This window comes from Tachyglossus aculeatus, chromosome 3, assembly GCF_015852505.1.
Source record: "Tachyglossus aculeatus isolate mTacAcu1 chromosome 3, mTacAcu1.pri, whole genome shotgun sequence".
NCBI classification, from domain to species: domain Eukaryota; kingdom Metazoa; phylum Chordata; class Mammalia; order Monotremata; family Tachyglossidae; genus Tachyglossus; species Tachyglossus aculeatus.
In genome coordinates this window covers 24,160,654-24,174,495 of record NC_052068.1, presented here as the reverse complement: position 1 = coordinate 24,174,495, position 13,842 = coordinate 24,160,654, and the positions used below count along the sequence as shown (strand labels likewise).

The window sequence follows — 13,842 nt, the reverse complement described above, 5'->3', positions numbered from 1 at the left end:
TGGGAATCAGAGGACATGGGTTCTAATCCCACCTCTGCCAATTGCTTGCCTGTGTGACTTTAGGCAAGTCACTTCACTTCTCTGTGCCTCAGTTACCTCATCTGTCAAATGGAGATAAAATTCCTGTTCTTCCTCCCTTCCTCCCTCTTAAACTGTGAGTCCCACATGGGACGGGGACTGTGTCAGGTCCATTCACATTGCATCAACCCCAGGACTTAGTATAGTACTTGAGACACAATAAATGCTTAACAAATATGACAATTATTATTATTATTGAATGCTGGGGTAGATACAACATAATCAGGTGAGGCACAGTACCTGTCCCACCCAGGGCTCACAATTTAAGTAGAAGAGAGAACAGGTATTTCATCTACTTTTCTCTGATGAGAAAATTGAGGCCCAAAATTGAAGCAGCTTTGCATAATGGATAGAGCATGGGCCTGGGAGTAAGAAGGTCATGGGTTCTAGTCCCGGCTCTGCCCACATGTCTGCTGTGTGACCCTGGGCAAGTCACTTCACTTCTCTGTGCCTCGGTTCCCTCATCTGTAAAACGGGGATTGAGCCCGTGAGCCCCACGTGGGACAGGGACTGTGTCCAACCCTACCTGCTTGTATCCACCCCAGCGCTTAGTACAGCGCCTGATGAGAAGCAGCGTGGCTCAGTGGAGAGAGCACGGACTTTGGAGCCAGAGGCCGTGGGTTCGAATCCTGGCTCTGCCACTCGTCAGCTCTGTGACTTTGGGCAAGTCACTTAACTTCTCTGGGCCTCACTTCCCTTACCTGTAAAATGGGGATGAAGATTGTGAGCCCTACATGGGACAACCTGATCACCTTGTATCCCCCCAGCACTTAGAACAGTGCCTTGCACATAGTAAGCGCTTAATAAATGCCATTATTATTATTATTATTATTATTATTTACAAATACCATCATTATTATTATGTATTATTACAATGCAACACGGTTCATTCACTCATTCAGTCACATTTATTGAGTACTTACTATGTGCAGAGCACTGTACTAAGGGCTGGGGAGAGTACCACAGAGTTGGGGGACACATTCCCTGCTCATAAGGAGCTCACGGTCTAGATGGGAAGGCTGTCTGGAGCTCACAGTCCCCTGGGACGGTGATCCCTTGGACCCTAGCCCCAAGCCTCGTCCCCCGCAGGGATGCCCGGAGCAAGCGATGCGCCAAGCGGCTGATTTTTCCTCCCACGGCCAACCTCTCCGTTAGGTTCACCAGGGCATCAAGGGAATGGTGCGGGATGAGAACAACAACGGCCTCCCCGGAGCCATCATCTCTGTCAGCGGGATCAACCATGACGTCACTTCAGGTGGGTGGCCCCGGCCCCAGGTGGGACAGCATCTTCCTTAAAAAAAAAAAAAAATAATAAATAATAATAATAATAGCATTTATTAAGCAATTAATTAAATTAATTAATTAAATTTATTAATTTATTTATTTAATAATGGCATTTGTTAAGTGCTAACTATGTGCAAAGCCCTGTTCTAAGCTCTGGGGGGGATACAAGGCGATTGGGTTGTCCCACGTGGGGCTCACAGTCTTCATCCCCATTTTGCAGATGAGGTAACTGAGGCTCCGAGAAGTTAAGTGACTCGCCCAAGGTCACACAGCAGACATGTGGCGGAGCCGGGATTCGAACCCATGGCCTCTGACTCCAAAGCCCGGGCTCTTTCCACTGAGCCACGCTGCTTGTTTGCTTTATGGCGTGAACTATGTGCCAAGCGCTGCTCTAAGCACAGGGGTAGTCACAAGTTTATTAGGTTGGACAACGTCCCTGTCCCACATCATCATCATCAATCGTATTTATTGAGCGCTTACTGTGTGCAGAGCACTGTACTAAGCGCTTGGGAAGTACAAGTTGGCAACATATAGAGACGGTCCCTACCCAACAGTGGGCTCACAGTCTAAAAGATGGGGCTCACTAAGTAGGAGGGAATAGGATTTAACTCCCATTTTGCAGTTGAGGAAACTGAGGCACCGAGGAGTGAAGTGACTTACCCAAGGTGACACAGCAAGCAATTGGCAGAGCCGGGATTAGAAACCAGGTCCTCTGACTCCCATTCCCTTGGAGAAGTAGGATGGTGGAGTGGAGAGAACTCAGGCCTGCGAGTCAGAAGGTCATGGGTTTGAATCCCGGCTCTGCCACTTGTCTGCTGTGTGACCTTGGGCAAGTCACTTCCCTTGTCTGTGCCTCAGTTCCTTCATCTGTTAAATGGGGAATTAACAGGGCCTGTGTCCAACCCGATTTTCTTGTATCCACCCCAGTGCTTAGAGAAGCGGCATGGCAAAGTGGAAAGAGCACGGGCTTTGGAGTGGGTTCAAATCCCGGTCCGCCTGTTGTCAGCTGTGTGACTTTGGGCAAATCACTTCACTTCTCTGTGCCTCAGTTACCTCATCTGTAAAATGGGGATTAAGACTGTGAGCCCCCGTGGGACAATCTGATCCCCTTGTAACCTCAACAGTGCTTTGCACATAGTGAGCACTTAATAAATGCCACCATCATTATTATTATTACTGTGCCTGGCAGCATAGTGCTTAACAAATATCATTATTATTTTTGTACTATTTTCACTAGGCCACGCTGATGCTCAGTAGCTCCCAGTCTTCTGGACTCTAAGCTTCTTGTGGTCAGGGGCTGTGTCGGGCAATTCTTGTACAGTGCTCTGCCCGCAGTAAGTGCTCAATAAAGAGCACTGATTGATCAATAGATGGCTCTCACATTCTCTGCTCTTCCCCCACGACTTTGCTCCCCGGAGGAGTCCAGTTGTAAGATGGGGTTGTGAGGGGAGGGAGACAGAGATACTAGGCATTTACTGCTGTGACAAGATGGGCCTAGAGCTAGATTTCATGACTAGCCAATGCCTTTTTTATTCCCCACTCTGCGGTTTTCAGATTAAAACTCCTCTGGTGATGCTGAGTCCAGAGGCACCGGGTAGGTGGAGATAATCCCCTCGGGGACTGATGAGGGCCTTGGGGAGAAGCAGTGTGGTCTGATGGAAAGAGCCCAGGCCTGGGAATCGGAAGACTTGGGTTCTAATCCCAGCTCTGCTACCTGTCTGCTGTGTGACCTTGGGCAAGTCACTGAACTTCTCTGTGTCTCAGTTCCCTCATTTGGAAATGGAGATTAAGACCGCGAGCCCCATGTGGGACACGGACTGATGAGCTTGTTTCTACCCCGGGGTTTAGTCCAGCGCCTGCCACGTAGTAAGTGCTTGACAAATACCATTATTTTTTAAAAAAAAAGATGGAGGAGAGAAGAAGGTTTTCTAACTCATTTTGGGCTTTCTGCTGCCTCTGTTTGGAGAGAGCCAGGCCAGGGCCTGCGGTGAAACTGATTAAGATGGACAGGAAGGATATAGGTACCCTTGTTTGCAGTGAGGAATAGCAGTGGATAATAATAATAATAATAATAATAATAATAATAATGGCATTTATTAAGCGCTTAGTATGTGCAAAGCACTGCTCTAAGTACTGGGGAGATTACAAGGTGATCAGGTTGTCCCACCGGGGGCTCACAGTCTTAATCCCCATTTGACAGATGAGGTCACTGAGGCCCAGAGATGTGAAGTGACTTGCCCAAAGTCACACAGCTGACAAGTGGCAGAGCTGGGATTTGAACCCATGACCTCTGACTCCAAAGCCCAGGCTCTTTCCACTGAGCCACGCCGCTTCTCCAATTCTTCCCTGATGTCTTCCCAGATTGGTGCGAGGTTTCAGAAGATGGGAGATCTCTCCAGCTTGGCCTAAATTGTGTTTTCATTCATTCTCCCATTTCCAGAACCTCAGTCTTGAAATCTCTAATCAAGATTGGAGGACTCCTCCACTAGCTTGCAAGCTCCTTGCGGGCAGGGATCGTGCCTACCTACTTTATTGCATTGTCCTCTCCTAAGCACTTAGTACAGTGCTCTGCACACATTACATGCTCAATAAATACCTTTAAACTCGCCAAGAGCATGCTCCTTTATTCGGAGTTGGGGTGTCGGGGACTTTCAGGGAGACGGAAGGAAAGCTGGTCTCGGTCGGGCACTTTGGAGCTGACTGGGTTCTGTCATTTTGACCCTCAGGTGACCAAGGGGATTTCTTTCGGCTGCTGCTGCCGGGCAAGTACAGCGTCACAGCCAGAGTAGCCGGATATCGGCCGGAGACGGTCAACGTGACCGTGGGGCCTGCACGACCCAAGCTGGTGAGTGCGCCGAAGGGTCATGATGATGATGATGATGGTATTTGTTAAGCGCTTACAATGTGCAAAGCACTGTTCTAAGCGATGGGGGGATACAGGGTGACACTGGGGGGATACAGGGTGATGCTGGGGGGATACAGGGTCATGACTTGTTGGGGATGGGGACAGGGGCAGAAAGCCTTCAAGCGGGCTGAAGAGTGTGATGCCAACAGAGGGCCAATCTCCCCACAGAAACGTAATCAGACTACACCACCGACAAGCCAGTTCTCGAGACAGTGGCAACAGGATGCTCTAAAGAACTGGATGATGGGTGTTAGCTCACTGTGGGCAGGGAACGTGTCTGCCAACTTGGTCGTAATGTCCTCTCCCAAGCTCTCAGTAAAGTGCTCTGCACATAGTAAGAACTCAATAAATAACATCGATGACGGTGGTGATGATGGTTGGCTCCTTGACGTTCACACTCTCGATAAAGGATGGATAATGTAAGACCCTGCCAGCCTCTCTAGTAGCCCATCCTGGACCTCATAACTCCTCTTGTACCTGACAATTTCCACTTCCTCACCACCCCATTTCCCAGTTTTTTCTCCATCTCTCTGACCTTCCCCTTTCCGTTATTTTCCTCCTTCTCCCTATTCCTTCCACCTTGTGGCCTCTCCTCCCCGTCCCTGCATTTTTCTGGTTTCTCCCCACCTTCCGCTAGTTCTCCTGTCCGCTGCTCTCGGACTTGGCTGTCCAACAACAAGCTACAGGAGATTGCAAGTGGTCCAGGGCCAGTTTCCCAAACTAGAACCAACGACATCCTCTTGGGCAAGAGAGGGTAGTGGCGGTGTGTGGTTTAAATGAAATCTCCCCTCCTTCCCTACTTGATCTGGGATTCTCTGGGGTACTGAAGCAGTGTGGCTCAATGGAAAGAGCATGGCTTGGGAGTCAGAGGTCATGGGTTTAAATCCAGGCTCCGCCACTTGTTAGCTGTGTGACCCTGGGCAAGTCACTTAACTTCTCTGTGCCTCAGTTACCTCATCTGTAAAATGGGGATTAAAATTGTGAGCCCCACACGGGACAACCTGATCACCTTGTAACCTCCCCAGTGCTTAGAACGGTGCTTTGCACAAAGTAAGTGCTTAATAAATGCTATTAAAAAAAAATCCAGGCTCCGCCAATTGTTAGCTGTGTGATCCTGGGCAAGTCACTTAACTTCTCTGTGCCTCAGTTACCTCATCTGTAAAATGGGGATTAAGACTGTGAGCCCCACTTGGGACAACCTGATCACCTTGTATCCTCCCCAGCGCTTAGAACAGTGCTTTGCACATAGTAAGCGCTTAACAAATGCCATTATTATTATCATTATTATTTTAATATGGCATGATAACATCATATTGACTGCATCTTGTGACCGAACCACATGAAGGTAAATTTTGTCGGTATGACAGCCTCACGCAAGAGCACAACAGCTTCCAAAAGTCTGTCACTGAGATATAGCTGGAACACTCCTGGCTGGCATGAGAGGCAATGGGAGGTGAAGCGCAGATCCCCCCACCCTATAAGTGAATCCCACGTGTGAGTTCTCAGTCCTCCCTGCAATCTCCTCTGGCGTCTGTAAGCTTCTCATGGGCAGGGATCACAAATACCGACTCTATTCTTCAGTACTTTCCCAAGTGCCTTAGTACAGTGCTCTGCACACAGTAAGTGCTCAATAAATCCCACTGATTGACTGACTGACTGATTGAAATTTCAGGAATGAGAATCTCATTCTCATTCTCAATTGGAGATGCATCTTTTGGACCCAACTGTAAAATTTTGAGAGCTCTCTCCTCTATCACTTCTAGCTTCAGCCACCCTTTTCTCTCATGCCAAAGCCAGTAACGGAAGCACTGCTAGACAAATGATCCCCCGATTACCTTGTCGGTAGCTCTTAGCTGTAATCAGAGTCTCACCCAAATCCCCCCATTTTCTTTTAATGTTTTCAGCACCTTGTTATCCCCAAATTTTCTCCTCAGTTTTCTTCCTTTCTCTTCCGTTGTGGCCTTTTCCTAACTTCTTCTCCTTTTCTACTTTGTTCTTTCCCTCCTTCCTATCATCTCCCCAGATTTCTCTCATACTCAGGGGACCGAGAGGACCCAGTTCTCTTCCTCTTCCCCGTGCCGGTAGTACAGGGTGGTCAGTGAAGGTACTCCAGAAAGCTCGTCCCCAAGGACCACACGGCCTCCCTCACAGAGCCCTGGCCCACAGTGTGACCTGATGACATCACACAGAACCACACTGCAGAAACTCGTTTGAGTCGGCCCAAACCGGCCCAAGCCTGGATCCTCTCCTGGGGGGTCCCTGGCCCCTGCCACTGCAGTGGAACCCATGTGTTCCCCTCCCAGAAACACGTGAAGTCTGGAGCAGCATCTGGGCCACAGAACCCGGCTGCAGGAGCCATGGTGAAAGGAAATGAAAATTGGGTGGAAAGAAAAAAATGGGTGTGGGAAGTTGACAGGGTGCTGGTCAACTGAAAATTGGACTGTCTAGTACATTACCGGACCACTGGTCACCTTAAGGTGGAAGAAAAAGGAGAAGGAGAAGGAAGAGGAGGAGATGAAGGGGGGGGGCGGGGGAGGAGAAGGAGGAGGAGGAGAAGGAGGTGGAAGAGGAGGAGGAGGAGAAGGGGGAGCAGAAAGAGGAGGAGAAGGGGGAGCAGAAAGAGGAGGAGGAGGAGGAGCAGTAGGAGGAGGAGGAGGAGAAGGAGGAGGAGGAGCAGAAGGAGGAGGAGGAAGGAAAGGAGAAGGAGGAAGAAAAGGAGGAGGAGGAGGAAGAGAAAGAGAAGGAGGAGGAAAAGAAGGAGGAGGAGGAGAAGGAGAAGGAGGAGGAGGAAAAGGAGAAGAAGGTGAAGGAGGAGGAAAAGGAGGATAAGGAGAAGGAGGAGGAGAAAGAGGAGAAGGAGGGGAGGGGGAGAAGGAGGAGGAGGAGGAAGAAGGGGAGGAGGAGAAGGAAGAGGAGGAGGAGGAGCAGAAGGAGGAGGAGGAAGAGGAGGAGGAGAAGGAGGAAGAGGAGGAGGAGCAGAAGGAGGAGGAAGAGAAGGAGGAGGAGAAGGAGAGGGAGGAAAAGGAGAAGAAGGAGAAGGAGGAGGAGGAGGAGGAGGAGGAAAAGGAGGAGAAGTAGGAGGAGGAGCAGAAGGAAGAGGAGGAGGGAGAGGAGGAGCAGAATAAGGAAGAGAAGGAGGAGAAGGAGGAGAGGGAGGAGGAGGAGAAGAAGGAGGAGAAGGAGGAGAAGGAAGAAAAGGAGGAGAAGGAGAAGGAGAAGAATCAGGCCAAATTGTTCTTGTTTTCAGAGGGAAGAGGACAGGGGAAAGTAGCATGTTCGGTCATATTCCTCTACAGCCTCCAGGGGGCAGTAAACGCAAGCTGGTTTTCTGGCCTGAGGTGGGACCTCCGGGGGGGGGGGTCCCGGGGCGGGGCGGGGCGGGGCGGGGGTCCCTGGGGTGGGGGGTCCCTGGGGAGGGTCCCAGAGGAGGGTCCCGGGGGGAGCGCCGGCTGGGGCGCACCTCCACTCCTGCTTCTCAGTGAACAGAGCCTCTTCCACTCCCTGGGCGGTGAAATTCTCCATTCAGGCCACCCTCACCAATGTTGCAGAACAAGATCCAGGGGCCATAATTGGAAGTAATAATAATAATAATAATGGCATTTGTTAAGCGCTTACTATGTGCAAAGCACTGTTCTAGGCACTGAGGGGATACAAGGTGATCAGGTTGTCCCACGTGGGGCTCACAGTCTTAATCCTCATTTTACAGATGAGGTGACTGAGGCCCAGAGAAGTTAAGTGACTTGCCCAAAGTCACACAGCTGACCAGGGGCGAGGCCGGGATTAGAACCCATGACCTCTGGCTCCCAAGCCCATGCTCTTTCCGCTGACCACGCTGCTTCCCTAGTAGCAGGAGTGGCACTCATTAAATGCTCACTATGTGCCAAGCACTGTACTGAGTGCTAGGAAAAATACAAAGGGGAAAGCGAGGCATGATCCCTGGCCCCTCCAGGGCCTCAAAATCTAAGAAGAGGTTTTAGCAGGGTTTGGCAACAGGCATAGAGGAAAGAAAAAATAACATGAATACAAAGCAACACGATAATAAAGAGTCCAACAAGCCTGGTGATAGAGGGGATCAGGAGAGAACTTCTAAAATGGGTTGAGCCTGCATGTTGCCCCTGCTTAATAATAAAATAATAATAATGATAACTATGCTATTTGTTAAGTGCTTACTATATGTCAGGCACTGTGCTTCCTGTGTACAAGTAAATCAGGTTGGACACAGTCCCTGTCCCACGTGGGGCTCACAGTCTCAATCCCCACAGCTTGGCTCAATGGAAAGAGCCCGGGCTTGGGAGTCAGAGGTCATGGGTTCAAATCCCAGCTCTGCCAATTTGTCACCTGTGTGACTTTGGGCAAGTCACTTCACTCCTCTGTGCCTCAGTTACCTCATCTGTAAAATGGGGATGAAGACTGTGAGCCCCATGTGGGACAATCTGATGACCTTGTAATAATAACAATCATAATAATAATGGAATTTATTAAGTGCTTACTATGTGCTAAGCACTGTTCTAAGCACTGGGGAGGTTATAAGGTGATCAGGTTGTCCCACGGGGGGCTCACAGTCTTAATCCCCGCTTTACAGATGAGGTAACTGAGGCCCAGAGAAGTGAAGTGACTTGCCCAAAGTCACACAGCTGACAATTGGCGGGGCTGGGGCTTGAACCCATGACCTCTGACTCCAAAGCCTGTGCTTTTTCAACTGAGCCATGCTGCTTCTCTATATAAGACCTTGTATCCTCCCCAGCGCTTAGAACAGTGCTTTGCACATAGTAAGCGCTTAACAAATGCCATCATTATTATTATTATTATAAATGAGGGAACTGAGTCACAGAGGATGAAATGATTTGCCCAAGGTCACACAGCAGACAAGTGGCAGAACGGGGATTAGAACCCATAATCATCTGATTCCCGGACCCCTGCTCTCTCTACGGTGCCACGCAGCTTCTCGCCACGTGCCTTACATTTTGCTTGGCGGTCCGGAGGGAAGGGAGGCCGAGGGGCCGCCGTTGCAGCTTCAGTTCACTTCAGCTGGAAGCAGCGTGGCTCAATGGAAAGAGCCCGGGCTTTGGAGTCAGAGGTCATGGGTTCGAATCCCGGCTCTGCCCATTGTCAGCTGTGTGACTTTGGGTAAGTCACTTAACTTCTCTGGGCCTCAGTTACCTCAACTGTAAAATGGGGATGAAGACTGTGCGCCCCCAGTGGGACAACCTGATTACCTTGTATCCTCCCCAGCGCTTAGAACAGTGCTTTGCACATAGTAAGCACTTAATAAAATGCCATTATTATTATTATTATATAGAGGCTGGGTTGCGAGCGGGAGCACTGGGGGTCATGGCAAAAGACAGCAGGGGCTACTGGAGGATTCTCCTGGTGGTCTGGGGGAGAGAGAGGCCAAGGGACCACACTGGTGCAGCCCAAATCCACCCAGCTGACCCATCTCTGTATATATCTATACATGTTTATACATATTTTCTACACTGTGGGTAGGGACCGTCTCTATATGTTGCCAACTTGTCCTTCCCAAGCGCTTAGTACAGTGCTCTGCACACAGTAAGCGCTCAATAAATACGATTGAATGAATGAATTTGGTACTCTATTTTATCTGTACATATTTATTCTATTTATTTTATTTTGTTAATATGTTCTGTTTTGTTCTGTCTCCTCCTTCTAGACTGTGAGCCCGCTGTTGGGTAGGGACCGTCTCTATATGTTGCCAACTTGTCCTTCCCAAGCACTTAGTACAGTGCTCTGCACACAGTAAGCACTCAGTAAATACGATTGAATGAATGAATTTGTTATTCTATTTTATTTGTACATATGTATTCTATTTATTTTATTTTGTTACTATATTCTGTTTTGTTCTCTGTCTCCCCCTTCTAGACTGTGAGCCCACTGTTGGGTAGGGACTGTCTCTATACGTTGCCAACTTGTACTTCCCAAGCGCTTAGTACAGTGCTCTGCACACAGTAAGCGCTCAGTAAATACAATTGAATGAATGAATTTGTTACTCTATTTTATTTGTGCATATCTATTCTATTTATTTTATTTTGTTAATATGTTCTGTTTTGTTCTCTGTCTCCCCCTTCCAGACTGTGAGCCCGCTGTTGGGTAGGGACCGTCTCTAGATGTTGCCAACTTGGACTTCCCAAGCGCTTAGTCCAGTGCTCTGCACACAGTAAGCGCTCAATAAATACGATTGAATGAATGAATTTGGTACTCTGTTTTATTTGTACATATTTATTCTATTTATTTTATTTTGTCAATATGTTCTGTTTTGTTCTCTGTCTCCCCCTTCCAGACTGTGAGCCCACTGTTGGGTAGGGACCGTCTCTGTATATGTTGCCAACTTGTCCTTCCCAAGCGCTTAGTCCAGTGCTCTGCACACAGTAAGCGCTCAATAAATCCGATTGAATGAATGAATTTGGTACTCTATTTGTACATATTTATTCTATTTATTTTATTCTGTTAATATGTTTCGTTGTCTGTCTCCCCCTTCTAGACTGTGAGCCCGCTGTTGGGTAGGGACCGTCTCCATATGTTGCCAACTTGGACTTCCCAAGCACTTAGTCCAGTGCTCTGCACACAGTAAGCGCTCAATAAATACGATTGAATGAATGAATGAATGAATGAATGAATGAATCTCCCTGCCCCCGTACCAGGGCCACAAATAGACAAAAGCCAGCCCTCACAGGCTTTGGATTCTGGGCAATTCCAGACCTGCTGGTGCTTCTTCTCTCTTCCCCTCTCCAGGTCAACTTCCAGCTCAAGCAAGACACTTCCAAAAAGGCTCCGGAGCAGAAATCAACTGATCGGGGTCCCAGTGGCAAAGCTCAGCAGAAAAAGGTGGTGCCCCGGGCAACTGGCGAAGCGACCCCAGTAGCTGGTGAGATGCCCCAGAGATGAAGGCAGCGATAGCCACTGCCCCGACGGGCCGAGGATTCTTACACCCTCGGAGCCTCGGGAGAAGGATGAAAAGACTGGGCCGGCTGCGCAAAATCCGCGGTCCCTGCTGTGAAATGAGATGACGTCTCCTATTTTATTACCCGTGCGGATATTTTAATATAAGCCAAATTCAGAAAGGATTCCTGGTGGTCTGAGTCTGTTCTGGGACCGCTGCCTTCAGGCTGCCTGTGGAGGGCTCAAGTCAGTCAATCAATCGTATTTATTGAGCGCTTACTCTGTGCAGAGCACTGGACTAAGCGCTTGGGAATACAAGATGGCAACATATAGAGACGGTCCCTACCCAACAGTGGGCTCAAAGTCCCAAGAGGGAGAAGGGGGAATGAGGGAGCGCTTCGACCCTCGCTGAGATTGGCAGAGTCTGGGAAGTAAGGACCCACCCGGCGGCCCGGCGGCCCCTTCCTGAGGGAGAGGGAAGGAAAGACAGGGAAAGAGGAAGAGGAAAAGAGAAAGAAGGAGAGATGGCCCTCTGGCCTTTCATCATTGTCAGTACAAACCGTTATTATTATCACGATCATTTTTCTTTTGGATGGCATTTATTAAGCGCTTACTATGTGCAAAACACTGTTCTAAGCGTTGGGGGAGGTTACAAGGTGATCAGGTTGTCCCACGGGGGGCTCACAGTCTTCATCCCCATTTTACAGATGAGGGAACTGAGGCCCAGAGAAGCTAAGTGACTTGCCCACAGTCACACAGCTGACAAGTGGCGGAGCCGGAATTGCATTCATTCAATCGTATTTATTGAGCGCTTACTGTGTGCCGAGCACTGTGCTAAGCGCTTGGGAAGTACAAGTTGACAACATATAAAGACGGTCTCTACCCAACATTCACTCATTCAATCGTATTTATTGAGCGCTTACTGTGCGCAGAGCACTGTACTAAGCGCTGGGGAAGTACAATCATCATCATCATCAATTGTATTTATTGAGCGCTTACTGTGTGCAGAGCTCTGTACTAAGCGCTTGGGAAGTACAAGTTGGCAACAATCAATCAATCAATCAATCAATCGTATTTATTGAGCGCTTACTGTGTGCAGAGCACTGTACTAAGCGCTTGGGAAGTACAAGTTGGCAACATATAGAGACGGTCTCTAGCCAACAGCGGGCTCACAGTCTAAAAAAGTCTAAAAGTCACTTCACTTCTCTAGGCCTCAGCTCCCTCATCTATGTTTTATTTTGTTGTCTGTCTCCCCCTTCTAGACTGTGAGCCCGCTGTTGGGTAGGGACCGTCTCTGTCTGTTGCCAACTTGTACTTCCCAAGCGCTTAGTACAGTGCTTTGCACACAGTAAGCGCTCAATAAATACGATTGAATGAATGAATGAATGACTAAATGGAGATTTAGACAGCTCCATGTGGGACAACCTGATCACTTTGTATTCATTCATTCATTCAATCGGATTTGTTGAGCACTTACTGCGCACAGAGCACTGTACTAAGCGCTTGGGAAGGACAAGTTGGCAACACTGTATCCCCCCAGCGCTTAGAACAGTGCTTTGCACATAGTAAGCGCGTAACAAATGCCATCATTATTATTATTATGTGGGACGCAGACCATGTCCAACCTGATTAACTTGTATCTGCTACAGTGCCTGACACATAGTGAGCGCTTGAAAAATACCATAAAAAAAATAGGAGCTCCTGGCAGGACTGGGGGGTCAGGACAATCAAGCAGACAATCAATCAGTGGTATTTATTCATTCAGTCCTATTTATTGAGCGCTTACTGTGTGCAGAGCACTCTACTAAGCACTTGGAAAGAACAAGTTGGCAACATATAGAGACGGTCCCTACCCAACAGCCGACTCATTTATTGAGCACTTTTTTTTTTAGAAGCATTTATTAAGTGATTACTGTGTGCCCAGCACTGTTCTAAGCGCTGGGGGAGATACAAAGTAATCAGGTTGTCCCACGTGGGGCTGACAGTCTTAATCCCCATTTTACAGATGAGGGAACTGAGGCCCAGAGAAGTGAAGTGACTTGCCCAAAGTCATACAGCTGACATTCATTCATTCATTCATTCATTCAATCGTATTTATTGAGAGCTTGATGTGTGCAGAGCACCGTACTAAGCGCTTGGGAAGTACAAGGTGGCAACATATAGAGACGGTCCCTACCCAACAATGGGCTCACAGTCTAGAAGTGGGAGCTACTAAGCGCTGTACCAAGCGCTTAGTACAGTGCTCTGCACACAGTAAGCGCTCAATAAATACGATTGAATGAATGAATGAATGAAACAGAGAACAAAACATATTAACAGAATAAAATAAATAGAATAAATTGGCGGAGCTGGAATTTGAACCCATGACCTCTGACTCCAAAGCCCGAGCTCTTTCCACTGAGCCACGCTGCTTCTCCTGATTTCATTGCACTGTGTGCAGAGCACTGTACTAAGGGCTGGGAGAGTACAATATAGCCGAGTTGGTAGACTGTTTCCTGGACGGCAGTGAGGGTGATGGGGGAGACAGCAGCCGTGACTCCTGCACGTAACATGGAGCTGAGTGGACGCCTGCTCTCCCATCCGGGAAGTTCCGGGATAGTCAGTGCTGGAATGAAATTCTTGGCAGGGTCCTGCATAGAGGCTGGGTTGGGTTTTGGACATCATCATCATCATCAATC

The 13,842-nt window shown here is 48.6% G+C and overlaps 1 protein-coding gene across 1 annotated transcript in view; it reads left to right on the top strand.

The window, feature by feature from the left end:
- Positions 1 to 11,346, top strand: part of CPN1 (carboxypeptidase N subunit 1) — a 91,109-nt gene extending 79,763 nt beyond the window's left edge. The window contains exons 7-9 of the mRNA XM_038744035.1: positions 1,234 to 1,333; positions 4,089 to 4,207; positions 11,018 to 11,346. Coding sequence (XP_038599963.1) covers positions 1,234 to 1,333; positions 4,089 to 4,207; positions 11,018 to 11,170 — 372 coding nt within the window. The 3' untranslated portion in view covers positions 11,171 to 11,346. The remainder of the gene's footprint in view (positions 1 to 1,233; positions 1,334 to 4,088; positions 4,208 to 11,017) is intronic.
- The last annotated feature ends 2,496 nt before the right edge of the window (positions 11,347 to 13,842 follow it).